The following is a 22,759-nucleotide window of genomic DNA, read 5'->3' as shown; positions in this document are numbered from 1 at the left end:
TACTGTCACGGCTGAGGCACTGCTTATGTGCAAATTGTTGTGCCTTACGGCTGGTTCAAAGATTGATATTAAGAAAGCAAAGCACTGTGGAAGAGCCTGGGAGGTTACCTTGGGTTCAGGAATTCAGCTGAGCAGATTTACCACAGGGTCAAGGGCTGTCTGTGACTGGCCTTTAGGTCACAAAGTTATCTGGGCTGTGAGTGTTCGCAGGCAAGAATTGGCAGCACGCTCAGCAGGAGAGGATATCAAGGTTGTGGCTACCTGTTTCACATCCAGTTGGTTAAAGATGTACCACTCCCTGAAAAGAGATTACCACCCCAAAGCTTAATTTCAGGGTAGAGGCAGCCAGGATGGCTTAAGACACAAATTTGAACTGAGTCTAATCTCCCTAGTTTTTTAATTTTGTGGGCTGAGTCTTGCATGAAATTTTTCTGCCTCCGTATTCTGTTGTAGCCTCCAGCATTACTTAAGAGAGTTATGTTGCCAAGGAACAAAATAAATGTATTCATGGCCATGTGAATCAACACCTAGAGGAAGAAAAAATTAGAGTTGATAGTGATAGGTGGGAGCGTGAGCTGGTAAGAAGTGGATACACAACACCATTCAGTATTCTGATGAGCATTTGAAATCAGATTTCTTAAGGGTTTAAGAGCTAGTCTGGGAGCTGATGGGCATTTGAAGGTACAGACCCTGAAGAGGGCCTCATCTGTGTAGCAGTACTGTTTAAAGTCTCTGTATTCTACCTTCTTTGTCTAGAGTCCTTCCAGCACCACCCCTCCCATCGAGATCTGCTCTTCGCGCTTGACAAAACTGATGCGCCGCACCACTGATAAAAAGAGCGAATTCCTGAAGGCACTGAAAGATGATAGGAATGGGGAGATAACAGAGAACAGAGAATGCGACAAGCTGGATGATGTAAGATCACTGCACCCCTGTCCCGTGCTGTCCATCCGTCCTCCCCCTTCTTTCTTCATACATATATGATCATGATGTATTTAAAGAGTTGGGCACCGAAAAAAGCCGTATATATAATTCAGGCTGTGGTGGAGGAACCGAATGACTTCCATCGGTCTGATACACGTTAGCAGAGGTAGCGCACAGCACTGTGATGAAATGAGATATGTAACATGATGAAATGCAAAAGGATAAGTCATAAATGGGGGAAGGTGACAGTGCAGTTAATCTAGAGTCTTGCAAGGATTCTCTCAGGGGTTGAACAATTCCATATTTTACTTTCAAACTTCCTTGTCAAACTGCATTCATAGGAAAGCTGAATGCAGTGCTTGTAAAAAGTGCAGGATAGTGGCTTAAGCCTCGGGCCTGGACCAGAACCCTGAATGTGGAAGTCTGTGGCTTAATGTTTTATATAAAGGACATCTTTAAGAGAGGGGTTTTCTTGGTATTCTCTTTCTGAAGCCACTGATTACGGCTTTGTAATGCCAACACTTATTCCCTTTAAATCAAAGTGCAGTCTACCAAAGTGACATACCATGTTGTCTTGTCACAGGTAGAAGTTGCTTTTAAACCACTGTCAGTCCAGGCTCTGTTGAAAGCACTGACTCAAGGTGCAAAGGCTTTGATTTACCCCCAAGAGCAGAAGCTTGAACTTCAAACTGTGCTGTCAGCATGGTCTGTACACACTTCGCTTCTTTTTTTTTCTTTAGATGGAGAGCAACAGCACACCAGAACCAAAGGAAAATTGGGAAGAGAATTGCCATCAAAATGGCCTTTCTCTTCCTTTGCCGGAGGAGGGAGAAAACCTCTCTCACTCATTGGAAGCAGAACACAGGTGAGGAAGTGGAGAAAAAAAAAAAAAAAACAAGGTGTCTGGAGTAAAGGTGGGTGAGTCCTTGGACTGTGTGAGGAGAAAAACTATTTGAAAGAAAATCCTGGAAAGTACACAAAGCTGGACTAGAGGTGTGGGCTTCATTACTAGTGCTGGGCTGGGTGGAGTCTTACTGAAAGTAAAACAAGATGCTGACAGCTGAGCCAAGACTTTGCTATGGTCTGTAATTAAGTTTCTGTACTTCTCTAGTACCACATCCTTGTGTGTTAATGCTGCTTAGATATTTACCTGCCTGCGTGGTGAGGCAGCACAAACCTAGCATGATTCTGGTTAATTTCTAAGTGAATGTCCAAAGTGTAATGATCTGGAGTATGAAGATACACCCTCACACGCACATTTCTTTTCCTGTCTGCTCTTGGCATACTTTTGTGCTGCTTTAAATGCTGTAAAGGTGGGAAAGAGTGAAGAAAATATTTGCTTAGTATCTTAGCTTGTATCTTGCTTCAATGATTAAGCAGTGTGTGAGTATCTGGTATGAGTGGATAGTAACTTTTAGAGGATCCTAAGTTAAGGTGCTGGTTTGATTGCATCACATCCTCCTTCAGTGTCCTTGGGTAGAATTTCAAATTTTCCTTCTGCCAGACTCGTTATTTACCCATTGTACACGACTGCTGGTGATTAAATATTTGTAAAAGGCATTGAGTATGAAAAATGTTGGGTAAGCACTAAGCATTGCTGAAGTGGTCTGTAATAGAGAAGATTCCCTGGTGAATTTGAAGGAATGTAATACAGAACCTTGTGCTTCATGGACAAACTGTTCTCTCCTTTGCCTTTGTTCCCTTGCTTTAATTCCTGTGCCCTTTTTCCACAAATCAGGTTATTGAAAGAGATGGGATGGCAGGAATATCCTGAAAATGATGAGAATTACCTTCCCCTCACGGAGGATGAGCTCAAAGAGTTCCAAATTAAATCAGAGCAGGTATGTTTCGAACTCCTACTACTAGTGACTGATCTTCACCCTTTCCCTTCGCATGCATAAGTCTCCTGTAGTGTAGAAGACAACTAATGAAACTGTAGTCCGATTGATGACTCTACATTATCCAGACAGCATGTGTATATAGGGTTAAACAAATAGCTGATGTCCACACAGGGTTAGTGACAGTTACTCTCCATACTTGTGCTTACTTTAAAACTTGCTTTCATTCCTACAGCGAAGAAGAAACGGATTTGGGAAGAATGGATTTCTTCAGGGCCGCGGCTCCAGCCTGTTGTTCCACTGGAGAAGCACTTTTAAGACAAAGATTGAGGACTCAGACACAGAAACTAGTAGCAGTGAAACTTCAGATGACGATGCCTGAGACTGGGCACAAGAAAATTGAAATAAATAAAATCAACCCAATAAACTCAGTTCATAGTTCAACATGTGTTTGGGGTTGTATAAACTAAACAGAGTTTATTCTGTCTCCAGTCTGTTCAGTTTTTTCTTCTGTTGTTGATACTTCATGCACAAGGGAAATAATTGTATCCCAAAGAAGAGAGAAATTGGCTTCTTTAGCTTTTTCTTTTGGTTTTGCCCTAATGCTTATAGAAGTTTGTGCAGCTAGCAAATTTTGACAAAAATCCCTTGTGGGGCAGTGCACAAGTTCAGTCTTGTAAGCAGGATACCAGTGACTGACTGATCTTTGCAACAACAAGCTTCTAACAGTGCCGCCTGCATTACATAATGTCGTGCGGTAACAATGTGCTAAAACAATCATTGTCAATGACAAAATGGCTATTGAAGTTCTAATTATGTTAAATTAATGCTAATAACATGAATTTTTTATTTTATTTTTTTTTGGCGGCTCGGGGAGCTTCATCACTTAACCAGGCGTTTGTGGTTTTCTTTTTTTGGGTACAGCTGTAAAATATTTGGATATAGGAATTGTTTGTGTTCTTCTTCTTGCAGCCTTGATATTCAGGGTGGATTGTAAAATATAAATTTTTTGTGAGATTTCAAAGATTAAGATTATTTTGATAACATTATTTACAGATTTAAAAAAGTGACTATCACATTGAGTCTGTATGAGGGGGAAAAACTACTGCATCAAAAATAACTAACTTGGAATAAATATTTTGCATCAGTTTGCCAATTCTAATTGTCGTTCTTATGTAAGAAAAGCTTTCCTCTAAAGGGACTTGCAACTTTGGGGTTCTAATAGCACTGGGGTTAAATAGCTGCTTCTCCCACTATTTTTTCCACTTGGCAAACATTGCTGTAGTGCTCAGACTGCAGAAGCTAAATTCTTCCTTTAAAAGGGGAGAGGGAAGACAATGGTGAGATGATAGCCCATATTTGGTTTTGTCTTTTTTTTTAAAAAAAAAAAAGAAATTAAAATAATTTGAATTATCTTCCACTAAAGCAGTTTGCTTTTTTTTCCGCTTCATACAAAATAGTGAAGCTCGACTGGTCGGTGTCACTTCCTGTTCCTAGTGCAATGCTGCTGTTTATGTTCACAACATGGCAAGGGTATGTCTGAATCCAAAGCTGTTTTCATTGAAATCTTTTTTAAAAATTCATGAAAACATTTCTATTAGATTAAAAAGGATTTTACAAACAACTCAGTTGTGGCCTAAGCTATTTCACTGTCTGTTTTAAGTTCAGCTTGTACACAAACATTTTGGATCGGAAAGTATTTGCATGGTTGTCCGCTGTTTGCAAGTTGGTTGGATGGAGTTGCACATCGAATAAGAAGTCCTGGTCTCACCAAACTGAGGGGGAGACAGTCTGCCTTCAGCAGGGGCAGGATTTCACCATTGGTCTTGTTTTTCAATCCACTCCTGCTGCTCAGGCAGAAAGGATAGACGTGTAATGAAGTTACGGTGTTTAGCCATATCTCTGCATCGGTACTTGAGGGAACATTTCCAGCAGATGTTACTGTTCTAGCCGTGCTTTTAGCTCACATTATTTCTTGGACACTGATGCTGATGTTAACCTCCTGCCTGTGAGGAGGGCTGGCAGGTATTTCTTCATCCCTGCTGGCTGGAAGCTGCTCTCAAGTCACTGGGTCTACTAAGTAGCGCTCTGGGAAGTGCTTGGGCTCCTGTAAAACACGTCACAGATCATCTTATTTTATAGGTTATACCACTCGGCTCCTTTCAAACGTGACTTCTGTCTGTAAAAGCTGTATGGGTTTAGTTTAATGTGCTGCTGCTGCCCCCTCCCTGATGACGGAATTTAGGTGTAAAAATTATGAAAATATATCATTGTCAATAAGGTAGGTAAGTTTAAAACAAGTCCACTTGTAATGGGCAGAGCAGCTGTTGAAAAGCAACGGGATTGCTCTGAGTCCTGGGTACCATCGGGGCTCTGCCTGGGGCAGGGATGCCAAAGCCTGAGGTGCCTCAGGGGCCCTGGTGCCCAGCTCCATTTGGCTTCCCTACCCCTGTCCTCTGACAGGTCTTGCGGGGTTCAAACACTGGTGAAAGTACTCGGGAGGTGTGGGCTTGCTTTGGGGAATGTGGGGCAGCAAAGCGCTGTGAACCAGAGCGGGTTGTTCTGAAGCGAACTGCTGAGGGCCTGTGCCTGGTGTCGCCGGGCCGGGTGGGAGGGAGGCCGCCATCCCTGAGAGGAGCCTGTGGGCGCTCCTCACCTCACGGCTCGGAAAACAGGGCCAGGACTGAGGGCGGTGCTGAGGGAAACGTGGCTCAGGAACCCCTCGGAGCTAAATGACAGAGGTGGCAGCTGAAGAGCCGGCCAGCTGGGGCTGGCTGCAGGGCGAAGCAGGGGGAAGGCCGGGTGTGAGGCACGGTTCTTTGCAGGCTGGGGAAAGGTCCGAAACCGGCCAAGATGGAGGGGGCCGAGGCCGCCTGGCTGCTGGCTGAGGTGAGGGTGGTTTCTGCAGCGGGTTGGGGTGGGACAGCGCTGGGGGCTAGGGCCCCACAGAGGCAGCAGTGGTGTTTCCTGGACACACAGCACCACGATGGTCCTGACAGGCTCTGGGCGCCATTGGCCAGAGCTCACTGCCAGCCCGGGCAGGGCCTGCCCAGCACCTCAGCACCTCCCTTCCCACCTTGGCAACCAAACACCGCCACAGCCAGCAGCCACCTTCATCCCGAGCAGGTCAGTGCGGCAGCCCCAGGCAGAGGAGGGACCCTGACCCGGGCTGGGCTCACACGGGTGCGATGGGGGTGTTCTTTCTGCAGGGTGCCCAATGCCGGGCTCAGGAGCCTTCACCTGCCCCAGCTGCCGCATGGCGTTCAGCTCCCGGCCGCTGCTGCGGGCACACCAGGAGCGGCTCTGCGTGGGGACACCGATGGACAGCGGCTCCCATGGCCCCAGGGGGGACCAGGGCAGGGCCAGGAGGCTGCAGGACCCCTCGGTACTGCGAGGTTGGGTCAGGCGTGGGGATGGGGACGTGGGTGAGGAAATGGGGTGTCCCACTGGCCTCAGCTGGATACATTCCAGTCTGAGATGGGAGACGCTGCACCGCTCTGTGCTTAGTTTGGCAAAGACAGAAAAGTTTATGGTATTCAGCTTTTTTTTTGTTGTTTTCCTCTATGAGGTTGGGATGTCCCAACACGGGGACCATGCTGAGCAACGCCACCTCCTCCTGGTTTCCAGGCTCCCTCCAGCCACAGTGGGACAGCGGGGGCTGAGGCGAGCCCAGGGGGCACCCCTGGGGAACATCCTCACACCCCGCGAGAGGGCCCTGCTCCGTGCCACTGAGCCCCATGTCCACAGCCCCCAGCACCCCACTGCCAGCAGGCTGATGAACGAGGTGTGCTCACCCGACCATCTCTGCTCACCCACAGTGGGGTGCAGCCTTCACCCCCAGCCTTGTGGACCTCATGCCTCCTGCCCACCGCCTCCCCCTGTGCCACAGGGAGAGCCCAGCCAGCAGCCGGCCGTGCCACAGGGGCACCCACGGGCACCAGAGCTCCTGGAAGCCCACAAGCACCACGTGGCTGAAATCCAGGCCAGGACCCAGCAGCTGGAGCAGCAGAGAGCAGGTAGGCACTGGCAGAGGTTTTGGGGTGATGGGGCTGTGGTTCCTGGGGTGACCCCTTTTGACCCCCCTCTCCCCCCCCAGAGCTCTGCCGGCGCCTGGCAGTGCTGGCGGATGAGCAGCTGCAGCTGAAGCCCAGGCGATCCCCAGAGGCACTGCGGGGTGAGGCTGGACACCCACATGGAGGGTGAGTCCCAGCTGGGCAAGTAGGCCTCAGCACCCTGCCGGGGGAAGCACCCAGGCTGCTCCCCAGGAAGGCTCCCAGGTGCCCCCAGTTGGCCCATTTCCACCCCAGGACCGCCCTCCACCTCAATGCCCTCCTGCCGCCCGCCGGGCCGCTTGCTGCTGAGGCCAGGTGAGAGCCGAGAGTGGGTGGGAGCCCAGGTGTCCAGCGGAGCCCCCACCATGGCTGACACTGGTGCCATGGCAGGGCCCTGATGCTGTCCTACGTGCACAGTGGTGGCCATGACGCGGCCATCCTGGCTCAGCTGCTCGACCTCCAGGTGGAGGCCACAGCTCTGGAGAAAAGGGCAGCGCAGAGGACAGGTAAGTGGCAGTGTCGGTGCAGATCCCAGCCTGGGGTTGTGGCCCCCTGTCCCCACTGAGGGTCCCCTGGCCGTGCCATCAGAGTGCCGCAGGGCTGGCACGCAGGACCTTGATGCCATGCTGCTGGCCGTGGAGCTGGAGAACCAGCGGCTGGAGGATGAGCTCCTGGCACTGAAGGTCCGGAAGGCGAGGCAAGCTGATGCCAGTAGGTGGTTGGGAAACAGGGCACCCACTGACTGCCTCCCCACAGCACCCTGCTGCCTGTGGGCTGGCAGCCAGATGAGCACCGCGGGACCACGGTGACGAGCTCCCTTCCCCAGGCTTGCTGGCGGCCCAGCAGCACATGGAGGACCTGGCCCAGCTGCAGGCAGAGGTGGGGATGCTGAGGCGCCAGGCGGAGGGGACGGGGCCGCGGGCGATCCCCCCTGTCTTCCCACCTCCCCAGCTCCCGCCAGCCCGATCTCTGCCGGGGTTTCACATGGTAAGAGCTTCGTCCCTGGGCACAGAGGAGCCCCTCGCCTCGGGAGGGGGATTTCCAGGGTACTGGTTCAGCATTTTCTCCCTTGGCTGCAGCAGGATGTATTTTCTCCCCCGAGGTGCTGAACCATGGGCATAATTTGCTCTGCGCCCCCAATGCCCCCTTCCCAGTCTCGTTAACGCCAAGTTTCTCCTTCCCCAGGAGCCTCCAGGACCAGCCCTGGGGCCCAGCCACCCCCCAGCCCCCAGCCGCCCGCCTGCCGCCCCCAGCCTCTCCACCATCCCCATTGCAGCCCTGGAGGACCCCCCTCCTGCTCGGGAGCCGCCAGCAGAGCATGGAAACCCCTGGAGGTGAGATGGGGCCAGGCTGGAGCAGGAAATCGAGGCATTATTAAACACCAGAGTAATAAAGGGATGGCAGAAGCTGTTACAGCTGTAGGCTTGGGGCCAGCTGTGGAATGGTGGTGGTTGGGGGGATGTGCATGGGGCCACCCCAGGACCAAGGAGGCACTGGGAATTCTGGCAGCAGGGAAGGGGTGGGATGCGTTGTCAGTGCCCCCACCCAGGGATCACATTGTCCCAGTCAGCCTGGGGAACAGCAAAAGAGGAGCACAACTTTTCTTCTCCCCCCCCTTTCCCTGCTGCTCACCCCATCAGACACATCCCAAGCCACTTTTAGGAGACGCTTCACAGGCTGTACCCGTGGCTCCAGCCAGGAAGCAGCAAAAACCACAGCAAGAATTCCTCCCACATAGTGGATGCCCTGTGCTGGGTGTTTAATAAATGGCTTCCCCTGCTACTATTCACTGCTCGGCCTTCTTTTTGGACAAATGTACCCGTCCCCCTGAGACAGGAGCAGGCTGGGGGCTTGTGCCCTCTCCACCACCACATCCTCCAAGCACAGGCAGAGCAGGGCCCCTGCCCCAGTCCTGAGGATGCAGAAATTCACACCCAGCACTGAAACACGGCAAAACTTTTGAGTATAGAGAACACAACCTCCAGCACCAACACCCCTGGGAAGGGGTTGAGGGCAGGGGAAGCACCACAAAGTGCTTGCAAGGCCCCCCCAACCCCTGCTCCCACACGAACAGAGATGTTCTGGCAGAGCAGAAGGGCACTCATGCAGGGGAGCAGGCCAGGCTCAAAAACCAGCGCTGGCTGCGTGGGGCAGACAAGCTCTTATCACACCTCCCCAATACCCCCAGGGCCAGGGGAGGTGCCACAGCAGCAGGCCAGGTTTTGCCCAGGAGCAGCGAGCCCAGCAGGGGCCAGGGGGAGATCTGCACCCCCAGGGCCATGAGGAGCAGAGGGGGGAGCTTTTAAGGGGAAGGCTAAGACAAGGAGCATTTGCTTACAATCTTTATTGAAGTCATACAAAAGTTGCCAAAAAGTGAAAAAATACACTATATACAAAACCATTTTCCTTGTAAGGAGAGGAGTGTCCGAGGTTAAAGAATTATCATACTGTGCTTTCAACTGTAGCCCCTGATTCTGCTTGTGGCCTCTTCTCTGTCTAAAAGAAAAGAGAAGTATTTAAGAAACAAAACAAAACACCCTTACAGCATCAGTTCATGCAGCAGTTCACTGTTCACTGTTTTTGCAGTTTGAAAACATAACTAGGCATGCTTTGCTGGTCTTCAGAGCCCAGAACTACACTAGACATTAACAGTTGTAGCCCAGGTGAGAAATACTAAAACCCTGGAGCATTCTGCTGCAAGACCAGGCCCTGTGCTGTAGTTCAGCCCAACAAACCCCAGAGCCCCAGCACACACATTCCTGTCCCACCCGTCAGCCGTTATCGGCCCAGCTCACTTGCTGTCAGACACCACAGCACAACGTGCATCCCATCAGCTTGGAATACTCCGCATCGTGCAGGAAGACCAGCATGCAATAAAACCAGCCAGGCACAAAGCCACTCCTTAACAGAAGGGAAAGGAAAAAAAAAAAAACAACGCGAGGCACCAACTCCTGACTCTACTGCCCACCTCCTCTTCCATTTTTTCTGCAACCTCATTTCCACTGGGGGCAGCATCACCAGCACCACCATTGACAGCCAGTTCTGGTTTAGATTTCTTAGCTTCATTGTCTCCCTGGTGAGTCTCCTCCTCTGGTTTCCTCTGAGGACAAAATTGTTTAGTCTTCACTATGGACAAATTTAAGTGTTTTTAGAAAGTTAGCATTTAGATGTCATTACACATGATCTACTCAACCTCCACTTGCCAGGTTCAAGACAAATACTTAAGTATTAGGATTTAAGCAAAGCTCTGAAGCTTTGGCACAAAGGTCTCGATCACAAAGTAAAACCAGTAGGATATTATTTAAGTGCTAGTATCTATAATGCAGAATTATTCTTAGAGTTTGGCAGGGGAACACGTTACGGCTGTGATTGTAAAAATCGCTCCAGGCAAACCTGAAGCCACACAGGCCAATATAACTGACAAGGCTGTGCCACAACTCTATACAATATAAACAACAATATTCCATGTGGGATAATTTTAGCATGTTAAGAAGTTGTTCTGGAAAAAAACTATACATTGAGCACTAGGTTCTTTTAGAAGTATCTTATTTCCTCATTAAGAGGCAATTTAGCATGGCTATACAATTAGACTGGCTTTGGTATTCTGCAAGTCCAATTCTCCATTTCCACTTGGAAAGAAGGGAATCCATTTCAGCCTGGTTGACTGCCTTTACTTTATTTTCAAGATCTATACGCTGCCCTGCTCTTCTTGCAGGCTCTCAGCAGAGCAGGGCACTTATTCAGAGCACACCTCCACAAGCCACACAATTCAGCTCTGAAGTTAAACCAGTGTGGGTCAGGCGGAGAGCTGAACCATCACCAACTAGTCTCCTGACTGGATGGTTCCCAGACTGATTAGCTCCCAGTGGAAAGGGGTTTCACACAATCTCATTACTTTTGGAGTGTTTTTCCAGGTGTTATACAACTAAGTTAAGAAGAAGCTTTTTAAGAAAAAGCTTCAAGCCAAGAAATCCAATCAGAGGTTAAGCCAGCGGTATTTTAACAGCCTGTTTGTTCAACTCGTCATTTCCAAACTCACCTTTTTCCTGACCAGGTGAGAGATGTCTGTAACACACTGAGATGCTCCATCTGCTGCTTTTCTTACTGGAATCTATTGCAAAACAGACAACACCACATCACTAACAGCAAACAGCAATCTTTAAAGCAGACATGACTTCTCAACATCTGTCTTTGCTCGACTTACTGTGGAAACTGAACCACTGTCTTCACTTTGTGCAAAGCCAGACGTAGTTCCAACCTTAAGAAAAGCAGAAGAAAAACAGCTAAGCAGCACGTTCTGCCATCTATTCACACAAGGCCAAAGCACTAGTTTAGAAAGTCACAGAAAACCCAACTCTGTCTTAACTTTACATTCTGCTCCTACACTTATATACAGGATAGACAGAAGAAAGGCTCACGTAGCGATGTAACACTCATTTAAGCCTCACCTTTGACTTAATCATTTCTAGCCTTTAGGTATTTAATTACTCTAGAAGCCTACCGAAGTCCAGTTTAGTTTGGAGCAATTGATTTCAGCATATTTATTATTAATCTTTTCAGAAGTCATCTGTCTTAATTCCTTTCTTGATCTGAACTGGTTTACTTCAAATCTCACTGAAGAATGTTTGCTTAAAAGGAAACAGCAGGATGTACTCACCAGAGTTGCTTTCAGTGCCAGCTCAGCTACTCTTGCACTCTTTTGAGACTCCTTAGAATCCTCTATCTTTTCTTTGATTTCAGGGAGAAGTCCTTTTAATTCTTCGATCTCCTTCTCATCTTCAGGGGACCCACTTTCTGCCTTCTTTATTCGTTCAGTAAGCATTGCTAGAACGACATCGTTATGATGGCAAGAAGCCTTCCACACACAGTCACCGTCTAGTTATCAGTTCCCACAGAGCCAAGTGCCCACCAGCAGGTGCTGGTTTTGCTGTTCACGTGTTAGTTAGTACAGGCTGTTACCAAGCATCTGCGTGACAATGTAATAAAGCATACTTAATTGCTTTCAGGGCAATTAACAAAGTCGGTTTTGATTTGTGAAAGCTCTCCGTTTTGCTAGGCCATTTTGGACATCTACTCACCCATTCTCTTGTCGATGACTTCTACGGACTTGCCAAACTGCAGCACTGCCTCGTCGAACTGGCTGTTGTAGTGGTAGGCCAGCGCCAGCTGGTAGTGGCTTTCAGCCAGCAGGCGGTCGTGAGCCTCCAGGTATTTCTGCTGCAGGGCCAGACAGGCCTGGAACTCCTCTATAGCCTGCACATAGTTTTCTATAGGAGCAAGCCATACGGTCTTTACAAACAACACGCATTTATCTAAGCACCATCCACACCCTTATGTTCCTACATATTTCATTCCACTTCATATAGTCCAAGAAAACTACCAGTGAACGTAAGGTGAGCTCAGCGACAGGCTGCTCTATTAGCAGGTGACAGCACTCACAGTCCAACGCCGCCTTCCCCTCAGAAAAAGATTGAGGGCATCTCCTCTAGGTGCTTTGTCCATTTACAATACCACAAGAAACTAAACAGCCGCGCCAAAAGCTGGCACACTAACGCTGCTATTTTACCATGAGTTGAATATAACCAGTCAGAACTGCAGCTGATCCACAGGTGAGTAGTCCCCTGCTACCTTCCAGTCCAGCACCCCACTGAGTGCTCTGGCGACACAACACACAACCCTCCCTTTGTAACCCTTGCCCAGAAGCCTGTCACATTATTTCCAACGATGACACCCCTACTTGGATTTAACGAGATGAAATAAAAAAACATGTTTTCAAGTGAAGGGCAGACAGACACGCTAGAAGGCACAAACCTGAGGCTTGCTACCTAGTTTTCCTGGTGCACGAGGGTCTTTCCCAGCTGCACCACACTATTTTAGGAAGTCCAATAGCATCAGACATTTTTCATTCGCAGTCTTCATGTTCCAGAACTGGCTTGGCACCTGGCACTTCCCTCTGAGCTCAGTGACCGAGTACTTCCATAAGGAAAGAGTCTTGTCCAATTTCTGAAGCTAACCAAACCCATCTATGAAACAGGCTCGTGCTCTGCTTTAACACCAGCTCTTACTCAACTCTTCCTCCTGCTCTTCTGCAATAGCATGGAATATCCTGCTTAAGGAACTCACTTGTTCATCCACTGACTAAAAAAGCTTCTCATGAGGCTGTACTATTATAATTAGAAAAAATATGTGCCCCTCCATCTTATCAGACTGCAGTCACCTCTACTCATCCTGAAATATGAAATAGGAAGTGACAAAATGAAACCCAGCACTTTATACATAAGAATTAGCGCTGCTTACCAGATTCAATGCTGACTTCTCCTAGCTTTAGATGAGCCTGAGCCGCATGGAGCTGAGCTTCTTTCGTTTCTTTTCTAAATCAAGAAAAAAAGCCATTTCCATGAGAATACCTAAACACCTAGCATTACGCCTACACCACCTCCCCGCTCCCTCCCACAACACCAAATCGCAGCTTAATTTTTTACCTCTTGTAGATGACTTTTGCTAACTCCAGCATGTCCCAGGCTAGCTCAAGGTTTCCAATTTCTTCCTCCTCACTTTCCTGTAAAGACTAGAAATGCATGTTGACATCATTAGTTGATACGGCCTTTCCCCTCCTCTTCCCCAGAAATAAGAGGGCACCAAGCACCAATATTATCCTGAGAATAAGACTGAGGTTTAAGTTGCTATTAAGATGAACTAATCACTATAGGAGTTGATCCTTTTTTTTCCAAATGCTTTTGAGTTCCATTAAAGTAGGAGGCAGATATTCTCTTTAAGACAGGTGTCTGTCATGCCTCACAACATTCAGATAGGGCTCAGATTTCTTCAGTATGAACGTCTCCATCGAGCTAACTCCTCAGATTGAAGCAGCACAACACTTCCCACTGAATTCCACCTTAATTATGATTTATTGGACTGGGTGCACTCAACGCGCACAGTGAGACAACAGCAAAACAAGCCAACAAAGAACTGTTTCAAGTAAGTAGCTTTAGTGACAAACTAAAGCAGCCCTCCCTGCTGAAGCCCACCCCTGCATTTACCAGGCTGCGTTACCGGTCTATGGACTGCAGGCATTTGTTTCAGTATTAGCTAAATAAGCACAAGTTCACAGAAAAAATGAACAAGATCCTACAATACAGACTGTGCATAATGATGTCTCTTCCTTCAGCAATGCTGGTTTCTAAACAGAAGTAATTTCCTACGCAGGACTAAATAAAACAAGTGAGCTTTTACAAATTTAAAGGGACATTTAGACATTACGCTCCTTCAAGAGCACCAACATCAGAGCTCAGCAGTCTCACCTTGTCTTCCACTGTCAATTCATTCTCCTTATCATCTTCAGCTTTATCATTTTCTTTATCTTCCTCTTCAGATTCTTCTGTTTCTAGAAGGAAAGCAGTTGAATGAGAACACTTGCTGTTATGATGCTTCCTTCACGTGGAGCCAGGCAGAATATTTTATCCAGCCCTTATCCTTCCAGGGAGAGGTTAGAAGTGGGATGTGAGAAGGGCACAGGTAACACGAGATTCCCAGCAGCAGCCATCTTGCTGAAACTGTTAGCACTGTAGACTAAGGTAGTTCAAGGCAACCTTAGTCCTTGATTTAAGTTTAACTTCATACTGGAACAGAAACTTACCTAGAAGTCAGTTCTCACAAATGCATTGTGAACCCCCACTGAAGCCGTGGGATCCTGAGCAGCCCTGGAGGCACTGGTCAGTTGTTGGACTTCATGCTACAGATAACAAGCGTTTCCAGCAAGATAGCTGCCAAGCTGCGTACAGATAAGACCATTTCTGAATTCACATTCCTCATTTCAGTCCTTTCACAGGACAAGAAAGAGCGGGTAACTATTCTCTGGTTTGCATTTCAGTCACTGTGGCCAGACAGACACCCTTCTAGGCACTGCTTCACCACTCAGCGTTCACTGTGCTGAGCAGCACGAGCCCCTTCAGCACACAGAACTGTTCAGTCTGAAGCTCGCCACTCCTCAGCAAGGCTCTTCCCGTGCGGCTGAGCTGCTGACAAGCCAAGCTGCAATTAGCAGTTTATTGATTAACTTGTCCCACAGAAGGCAATGGCCTACTAAGACCACGCACGTACCACCTTAGCGAAGCGTACACGTTCTGCCAGGCAGCTTAACGTCATCCTGACAACAGCCGGAACGAAGCAGGGAAGCAGAACAGCAGAAAAAGCTAGGTGGCTGGAAGACTGCACTAGATGCAATAAGCCTTCAAGTCCCAGGGCAAATTAAGTTTAGGTTCACCGGCCAAATTGTCACTTTTAATTACTGCCAGAAAGACTCTAATGGAAAGTTCCTTCCCTGCCCCTGAAAAGTAAATTTACCATTTTGTTTTGCATTCAGCTGTTCTTATTTTCCTGCTCCACTGTTTTAAAATAAAATACAGTTATAACCAGAGGCAACGTGTGCTTCAAGTTATTGGAGGTTAGTGCAGTAAACCCAGACGCATGCAAGTGAACATCCATTCAGTATTCTCCACCAGCCTAGCCGTTACTTACAGATCTCACAGGGCTGTAAGTTTGCTTTAAAGCAAGATTTGCTTTGCAGTTAGTTAAGCGTTAGTCTAGAGAAAACTGAGACTATTCACTGTTCCTTGAAACTTTACCGAAACCAGTTACTTGGATATAAAATCCCCAAGAGCCCCTTTTCAGTGCCTTTTCCTTATTCTAAGGCAAACAGAAAATTCTGAATGGAACACTTTACCCATTGTTAGCCAAATCCATCACGTCATCCACCCACAAGTACTTTTCTCCTCACTGTTACCTTCTCCCTCTTCCATCAGGTCATCTTTCTCTTCTTTTTCTACCTTAGCACCTTCACCCTCTTCCATCAGGTCATCTTTCTTTTCCTCTTTCTCTACCTTAGCTGCTCCTTCAGCCTTCTCTTCCACATCATTAGATGGTTCACTGCTCTCTGTGGGCACTGGTTCCTTTGAGGGCTCTGTCTCTTTAGATTCAGCTGGTTTCTCTTCTGCAGCTGTCTCTGCTGGCTCTTTCTCCTCCGCCTTCTTCTGCTCAGCTGCCTCTGCCTGCCCTTCTGCAGCTTCTTTCTGCTCCGCAGGGACGGCTGCCTGCCCTTCCGCTGTCACTTCTTGTGACAGCGCCTTCTCTTCCACGGCCGCCTCTGCCTGCCCTTCTATAGCCTTGCCCTTTTTGACGGCTGCCTCTTTTTCTGTTGCTTCTGTCATCTGCTCTCCTGCCTCTCCCTTCTCTTCCACAGGTGCTTCTGTAGACTTAGCCTCTTCCACAGCTGCCTTTGGCTCCTTGTCCGACACTTCTGTCACCCTGTCCTTCTCCTCAGTTGCCTCTGCTACCTCCTCTTCATGCTTTGTATTCTGCTCTTTTTCCACTGCCTTCTCTTCCACAGCTACCTCCTCTTTTGTAGTCGTCTTTTCCACAGCTATCTGCTGCTTTTGCTCTTCTGAAATTAATTCTTTTTCCGCAGAAGCCTCTGCCTTCTCTTTAGGCTCTTCAAGCTTTACGTCCATGTCAGCAGTTGCTTCTTCCCTTGGCTTTTCTTCCGTCCCATCTTCCATTTCCACATCCTCTGTTTTGACTTCCTTCTCAGTCAGTACTGGAGTTCCTTCTGTAGACTTTTTGGCCTCTTCTTTTTCCCCCATGGCGTTATATACCTGTTCTCTCAACTCCTCCCTTGCTTCTTCTACATGATTGAGGAAGCATAAACATTTCTTCGAGTTTAGTGAGAAAGACATTAACGGGCACTGACAACACCACCCTCAGACCCTCAGCCAGCGTGTTGGTTTGTCATCAAGTTAAATGACGCTCCTAAAGACTTCATTTTCAGAACACAAGCTATTAGGATGCAACCAACATAGTTGAACTAAGCAACACCCTTCCCCTTCCCCAGACTGCATGATTGCAAGCGGCCGCTCAAGCAGTGTGCAGTTTTGCGCGCTAGCATTTTTAGTCACAGCTAAGCAAGAGATGCCAGTGCTTTAAGAGTCTGGATCGACAGGAATTCCTGTGTTACCTCCAGCTGCAGGTAGCATAATTTACAGACTGACCTGTCCTGCTACAGACACTGTACTGCCACAAGGTTACAAAGCAGTTCAAGTTGACTGTGAAGCTCAAGAAAGGAAGTCTGAACGCAGTGTTTCGGGACACAGACAACTGGTGACCCTTCACACATGCTTTTGCAATCAGTTCCTCATAGAAGTTTGGGAGGTTTTGTTCAATCTTTAAGCAAGATTAGAAGAACAAAAAAGTCCATTCTGGCTGCTAGGAGTTTTAACAGAATGCTTCTGACTAGCTGGGATACCAATATTCAGCACTCGGGCCATTTAGACAAGAGAACGCAGCTCGGTACCTCCATGGCACGACCGACAGCTTTACATACCATCAGCAGCCGGTAAGGTGGAATCATCTTCAGCTTTCTCTCCTTCCTCTTCAACTTGCACCCCTTCTAAGGCATTTCCCAATACACCGTTTTCCATTCTAAAGGGAACAAGAGTTTGTTATCCCTTGACTCCTGTAATTACACCTCTAGCTGTGGAAGCTACAACACCGTGGCCTGTTCCACCCAGCCTAACTGCATGAGGCTCTAGCACAATCCTTCCTATGCGAGGACAAAACTCTGTAACCCCAGACAGACTGGATCTGGATGCCTGACAGGCTGCATGCTTCCTTGGCAGCAACAGGTGCTTAGGAGATAAGCCTCCTTACTAACACTGTAAATGACATTTCCTTCCAGAGAAGCATGGATATTTGTCAAATGGCTCCTAAAAAAATGCAGCTACTACAAAGCATTGCTTAAATAACAGTGAACAAGCCACAGCAGATAGCATCTATATTACTTTGAAATGTTTTTCTGCCAGAAGCTTTATTTCTGACACGATTTTTCACTCTCAAAATTGAGTTTTACAGCCTCTTAAGACAGTCACTCCTATTTCTTTGGAAAAGATGCACGCCCACTACTGTTCAGCTATAAACCACCTGAAGGAAGCGTACCATACATTTAAGGACAGGCACCGTAAACGATCAACTGTTAGCATACCTTGCCAACTCCAGGAGAGATTTTCCATAATAAAAAAAAGCTTCTGCACACTCATCCGCTGTCTCACCATATTTTTTACCCCTACAAAAGTAATGAAGCATTATTTGCCTCTGCTGGTTTTGGAGGTTTTGATACCTGAACTTTAAAGCTAAGAATTCCTGGACAGGAAGAATCAGTTTCCTAAGCTCAGCTTTCATTTTCAAACAATGGATGGATGCCCCTCTCACTTATTTAGAGCTGTATCTCATAAGCATCCAGCAAAGCAAGCTAATCTGAAAACCCAAGACTTCTGGGGACTGATCAAGACTAGCAAAGAATGGGCAAGTTACACGACTCCTTTATTTTCATATTACCAAGCTACACCAGAACTATGTAAGGCAAAATAAAATATCAAATCCTTTTTCCTTCCTAGAGAATGGCATTATCAATTATTATCACTATAAAAGATGTCCAAATTACACACCAGCTATAGCATTGTCCTACAGCTAAGTACTCTCCTCAGTTGTGTTATAAATATAGCAACATAGATAATGTAAAAACCTAAATCTTGTATGAACCACATCAGCGTAGTCAAGCTGAAAGCCAGTCCTTACAAAAACACACAAAACATTTTACTACTTACAGTAAGCTTGCAGCTTCCTGGAATGCATTAACAGCAGCCGGAATATTCCCCATTACCAAGTGTTTCTGTCCTAAACCCAACAGTTTCTTGGACTCTCCATCCACATCCATACTAGGAGAAAATCAAACGCAGAGTTGTTAGTTTCCATAGTAATCAGAAAAGTACACGTCGGATTCGTACCCAGCTCTCAAGACCCAGGCAGCTCAACGTAAGGAAGCTGCAGACATTAAAGTGACTGGCAGTACCGTAATTTTATCGTAAAGTCTGGAGCAGCTTTCAGTCTCGATGCCCAAGGATAAATAGGTTAATTCTAACAACTGGTGCGAGAAGAGTGTCAGACTAGGATATGACAAAGGATGCTCAATAGAATATACCAGGGGCTGCACAGCAATGTAACACAGCGCTGCACAGGGCTTTGCCAGCTGAAAGAAGAGAAGAATAAGTGCAAGATACGGCTTCCAACAATGCACCTGAGGGGACAGACGGATACAAGCCTTGGTTTCAGTTCAGTGTATGTCAAGCAGGGAGCTGCAGAGGGCACATCCCCACCCCGTACCCCAGGACGGGACACAAGGAGATGCCCACGGGACAGCAGGACAGCCACGCACCCTCCCCAGGCAAGAGCCCCCCCAGCGCCACCTCCCTCATCAAGGTCCCAGCAGCAGCCAGAGCCCCGCTCACCCGTCTGCTTTGTCGGCGGAGGTGGAGGGGGCGGCCAGTTCCTCTTCCATCCTGCAAGGGACAGGAGGAGCAGGTCGTGAGCGTCGTCACAGCGTGGGCGGAGGCGCGAGGCCAGGGGCCGTAAGGGTACCGGTGCCCAGCCACCGCCGCCAGTCCTCAGCATTGTGGGGAGAGCGACAGGACGGGGGGTTAGGCAGTTAGTTGTACACGGGGGGGAGTTATCGATTTATTTACGTGCGTTAAGTCAAAGAGTGAGGGTTATTTACTTATTTTATGTGTGTTAAGTCAAAGACCGGGGGTTGTTTATGTATTTGTGCGCATTAAGTCAAAGACCGAGGGCTATTTACCCGTTTGTTTGTGCTAAATCAAAGACTGAGGGTTGTTTATTCGCGTTAAACTGAAGTCTGAGGGCTGTTTTCTTATTTGTTTGCGTTAAGGCAGAGTCCGAGGGCTGTTTACTCGTTCACACGCGTTAGAACGGGGTCTGAGGGTTATTTATTTGTTTATTTACGCTAAAACAGGGACCGAGCAGCAGACGCCGTGCCCGTGACAGGCCCGGCGGCCCCTCACAGACAATGGCCCCTTCCCGCCTCGCCGCCGCCCCGCCCCCGCCCTTGGCGCCAAACCCCGCCGGCGGCTCCTCACGGGCTGACGGCCCCGCGCCACGTGACCGCGCTCCCCCCCGCTCCCCCCCCCCCCCTCCGGGCAGGTTCGGCGGCGTCGGCTGCCCCCAACAAAGATGGCAGCAGCCGCGCAGGGGTCACGTGGTGCCTCGGCGCGAGCCGAGCGGGCCCAGCTGGCCGCGGCGGAGCGGGGCGGCACGTACCACCGCCCGCGGGGGAGGGGGGGGGGGACGGGGAGGTGAGGGGGCACCGAGCCCAGTCAGCGACCCCCGGCCCCACGCTCCCTCCCCCCCCCAGCTCGAGGAAGCCCGCCCGCCGCCCCCAACCCCCCGCTCCCCGGTGAGCCGCACGGGAAGCGGCCCCCTCACCCCCCCCCCCGGGGCACCACAGGCACGCAGCGGGCCCGGGGCCGGCCCCGCGCCGCCCTACCTAGTCGGGGAGGCCGACGCGGGCTCGACGCAGGGGGCAGCGGCGACGGCCGAGGATTGCATAGAAGCTGCTAGAGACAGGGGCGGCGGCGGCAGAGTGCAGACCCCTACCCCTCCGGCCGCCTATATACCCCCCAGGACACGCCCCGGCCCGCCTCGCGGCGCGCGCACGCAGCCACCGGACTACCACTCCCAGCATGCCGTGCGCATGCACACCGCCCGGCACTCAGGGCGCCGGAGCGCGGGGCTCGCTGGGAAACGTAGTCCCGATAGGTGGCAGCCGCCGCTGCGCCGCGCTGCCCGCTGGGAAATGTAGTGCCGAGCGAGGCGGGGAGGAGCGAGGGAACGGGGTTCCGGCTGCCGCGAGGCATGTTGGGAATTGTAGTCCGGAGCGCTGCGCCAGGACTCCCCCCTGGGCCGGGCCGGGCCGCGGGGCGGACATCTTGTGAGGGCACCGCCGGGAGGGGGGGCCCAGCCTCGGCCGCCCCATCCGCGCAGAGCCCGCTTAACGCTGCGGAGCTTCACTGGGCCGCCCCCCTCCCGCCCAGGGAAATAACCCCAAAAATGCCCCGGGCCCCCGCCGCGAGAAGGCTGAGGGGCAATACACGCTCGAAGCCGTGTGTGGGAGCAGTGCTGATTGCAAACGTACGGGCACACACGGGGGGAACGCGCTCGGGGCGGGCTGACGGGGGGGACACAGAGCTCCGACCCAAACCGCTCCGTGAGGAGAACCACGCTCCACAGCCCCCGCGGCTGACTGGAATAAAAGTACTTCAGGAATTAAATCACTTCAGGAAAAGCAAAGCAGGGATTGCACTTCCCTTAGGGTGAAAACGCCCAGTCTGGTAGAGTCCTGACCCTGCTGCAACGGCTTTCTGTGCTGAGGAGAACCCAGCAGGAGTAGGAGACACAACAGGCACAGAAACTTTTTACATTTTACATAGGGATTACAACATGCAATAAACAGACTCGTTCCAGTTTGGCTGCACATTATAAGGCCCAGGAGAGAAAATCCTTGCAGAAGCATTACACTTGAGATGGATACACAGTTGTAATACACACCTATAGTAAAGAGGTTATCAAAACTAAAGCAATCAAATTCTTTAACTTTTGAGCTATTTGAATACAAAGGATTATTCTTCTGTTTGTTATTGCTATGGGAAACATAACAAATAATTGCTCTTTATTTCACTTACAGTCAGTTAGGCTTTCTTTGTCCGGCAACAAAACAGAAGTCATGCCTACGGCCATCTCTGAATGGCGTCAGACCTGAAAGAGTCCTTTTGTTTTAATTCTGAGAGGCCTTTAGAAACCGTGCCTTGCTGCCATGCCTGCACCAAGGCAGGCGAGCATTCATTGTATTTTACAGGTAGAGAAAACCAAAACAAAGTATTAAATAACACTGCTAAGGCCACAGATGGTATCACTATTGGAGCACTGGTAGGTACTAGACTTCACGCTCCTGATACTCTGATAGTATGACAATTCATTAAGGGACTGAAACAAAATAAAACATTGCTAGTGGCAGAGCTCCAGTACTGCACAACAGTGTATCAGCACTCTGTAAATTAGTCCTGCCACAGAGTAACACAGCAACTTGGCAAGTAGGAAAGTTGAGGCACAGAAAAGGCAAATTCCTTGTCCAGCTTACCAGCAGGTCAGCAGTGGAAGGGGAAGCAGGACCAGCTCGCCCATATGCCAGCCCTGACAGCAGTCAAAAAAAGAGACATTAAAAGGGAAGGGGCCCTCTGACACTCTGTTGTTATTTTATTATTATTATTTTATTGTATAATCAGGAACAAAATCTGTGATGTTCCAGAACTTGAACTGGACATCTTTGGCAAAGAGACATTGGAGAACTTTGCAGGAAAGGCAGGATGGATTTCTATAGGACTTGCTAAAAAAGTTATTGAGGCTTTTGTGAGAGGATAATCAGAGTTATTCCAGAGCTAGAACCTATCCATGTGACAAGCAACAGGAATCACTGCCCTGAAGGCCTGCTTCAGGTTATGCATTTGTTCTCCTCAAATCAAGAGAAATTAAAAGAAAAAAATAAAGAGGAGAGAGTTTAAGTCCCATGAGTATTCCAAAGGGGGTAAAAAGAACTCAGCATGGATGATAACTTGGATTTTAATGAATGCCATATAGCACTGTGCAACCGCAGCACATTTCACTTAATTCCCTGTATAAAATATTTATGAAAATATTGAAGTTGATAGCTGGGTAGTTGTTTAGTCTGAAAATGCTTTCATGCCTTCCCCTCTTTTTCCCCCCTCATGGTAATAAAGATTTCAAAACCGTTCAACAGACAGAAAACACAAAGTATTGCCCTAGCCAGATAATGATGTGTGGAGCTTCATTTAGAATCTCCCACTCTTTATCTAATGCCAAAAGATACTAAGTTTCCCAAGGAAAGCTGGTGGATTCATTACAATGACTGCAAACTCTGATATGGAAGCTACAGGACCTCCAGAAGGAAGGTCAATTAAAAGCAGTACATTGTAAGTAATCCTACTCAGGCAGGAACGAAGGTTTTATTTGGATGGTGTTGGGTTTGTG

The 22,759-nt window shown here is 48.8% G+C and overlaps 3 protein-coding genes across 5 annotated transcripts in view; 2 read left to right on the top strand and 1 right to left on the bottom strand.

The window, feature by feature from the left end:
* Positions 1–4,138, top strand: part of GPBP1L1 (GC-rich promoter binding protein 1 like 1) — a 32,808-nt gene extending 28,670 nt beyond the window's left edge. For both annotated transcript variants that reach the window (XM_035332497.1, XM_035332498.1), the window contains exons 9-12: positions 757–915; positions 1,665–1,789; positions 2,663–2,765; positions 2,998–4,138. In XM_035332497.1, the coding sequence (XP_035188388.1) occupies positions 757–915; positions 1,665–1,789; positions 2,663–2,765; positions 2,998–3,144 (534 nt within the window). In that variant the 3' untranslated portion in view covers positions 3,145–4,138. The remainder of the gene's footprint in view (positions 1–756; positions 916–1,664; positions 1,790–2,662; positions 2,766–2,997) is intronic.
* Positions 4,139–6,018: 1,880 nt separating this feature from the next.
* On the top strand, positions 6,019–8,598 carry CCDC17 (coiled-coil domain containing 17). The gene is made up of 9 exons (XM_035333382.1): positions 6,019–6,147; positions 6,652–6,778; positions 6,859–6,936; positions 6,985–7,129; positions 7,232–7,320; positions 7,403–7,525; positions 7,641–7,801; positions 8,000–8,148; positions 8,455–8,598. The coding sequence occupies exons 1-9, from the start codon at positions 6,019–6,021 to the stop codon at positions 8,474–8,476; spliced, it is 1,023 nt and encodes a 340-aa protein (XP_035189273.1). The 3' UTR covers positions 8,477–8,598.
* Positions 8,599–9,143: 545 nt separating this feature from the next.
* NASP (nuclear autoantigenic sperm protein) lies at positions 9,144–20,358 on the bottom strand. Of its 2 annotated transcripts, XM_035332723.1 has the most exons (15): positions 20,202–20,357; positions 19,150–19,200; positions 18,469–18,579; positions 17,847–17,927; positions 17,190–17,287; positions 15,597–16,493; positions 14,116–14,198; positions 13,297–13,382; positions 13,112–13,185; positions 11,893–12,081; positions 11,472–11,638; positions 11,019–11,072; positions 10,854–10,925; positions 9,783–9,914; positions 9,144–9,310 (listed from the first exon to the last, which is right to left on the bottom strand). In XM_035332723.1, the coding sequence occupies exons 1-15, from the start codon at positions 20,261–20,263 to the stop codon at positions 9,257–9,259; spliced, it is 2,211 nt and encodes a 736-aa protein (XP_035188614.1). In that variant the 5' UTR covers positions 20,264–20,357; the 3' UTR covers positions 9,144–9,256. The 2 variants fall into 2 exon arrangements, with proteins under 2 accessions (XP_035188614.1, XP_035188615.1); XM_035332724.1 differs by lacking the exon at positions 9,783–9,914 and having other exon boundaries at positions 20,202–20,358.
* Positions 20,359–22,759: the final 2,401 nt, after the last annotated feature.

The sequence above is a fragment of the Oxyura jamaicensis genome, chromosome 8 (assembly GCF_011077185.1).
Source record: "Oxyura jamaicensis isolate SHBP4307 breed ruddy duck chromosome 8, BPBGC_Ojam_1.0, whole genome shotgun sequence".
In the NCBI taxonomy this organism is placed as follows: Eukaryota; Metazoa; Chordata; class Aves; order Anseriformes; family Anatidae; genus Oxyura; species Oxyura jamaicensis.
The sequence above is the reverse complement of the archived record's forward strand: the minus strand, read 5'-3'. Positions and strand labels throughout refer to the sequence as shown.

Excerpts from the sequence above, each read along its gene's own strand:
- CCDC17 (XM_035333382.1), top strand. The coding sequence starts at position 6,019 with ATGGCGTTCAGCTCCCGGCCGCTGCTGCGGGCACACCAGGAGCGGCTC. Across the intron at positions 6,148-6,651 it reads GGAGGCTGCAGGACCCCTCG|GGAGAGCCCAGCCAGCAGCC; the intron begins GTACTGCGAGGT and ends CCTGTGCCACAG. Across the intron at positions 7,802-7,999 it reads CTCTGCCGGGGTTTCACATG|GAGCCTCCAGGACCAGCCCT; the intron begins GTAAGAGCTTCG and ends CTCCTTCCCCAG.
- NASP (XM_035332723.1), bottom strand. The coding sequence starts at position 20,263 with ATGCAATCCTCGGCCGTCGCCGCTGCCCCCTGCGTCGAGCCCGCGTCG. Across the intron at positions 13,186-13,296 it reads GCAAAAGTCATCTACAAGAG|AAAAGAAACGAAAGAAGCTC; the intron begins GTAAAAAATTAA and ends TTCTTGATTTAG. Across the intron at positions 11,639-11,892 it reads AGTCATCGACAAGAGAATGG|CAATGCTTACTGAACGAATA; the intron begins GTGAGTAGATGT and ends ATGTCGTTCTAG.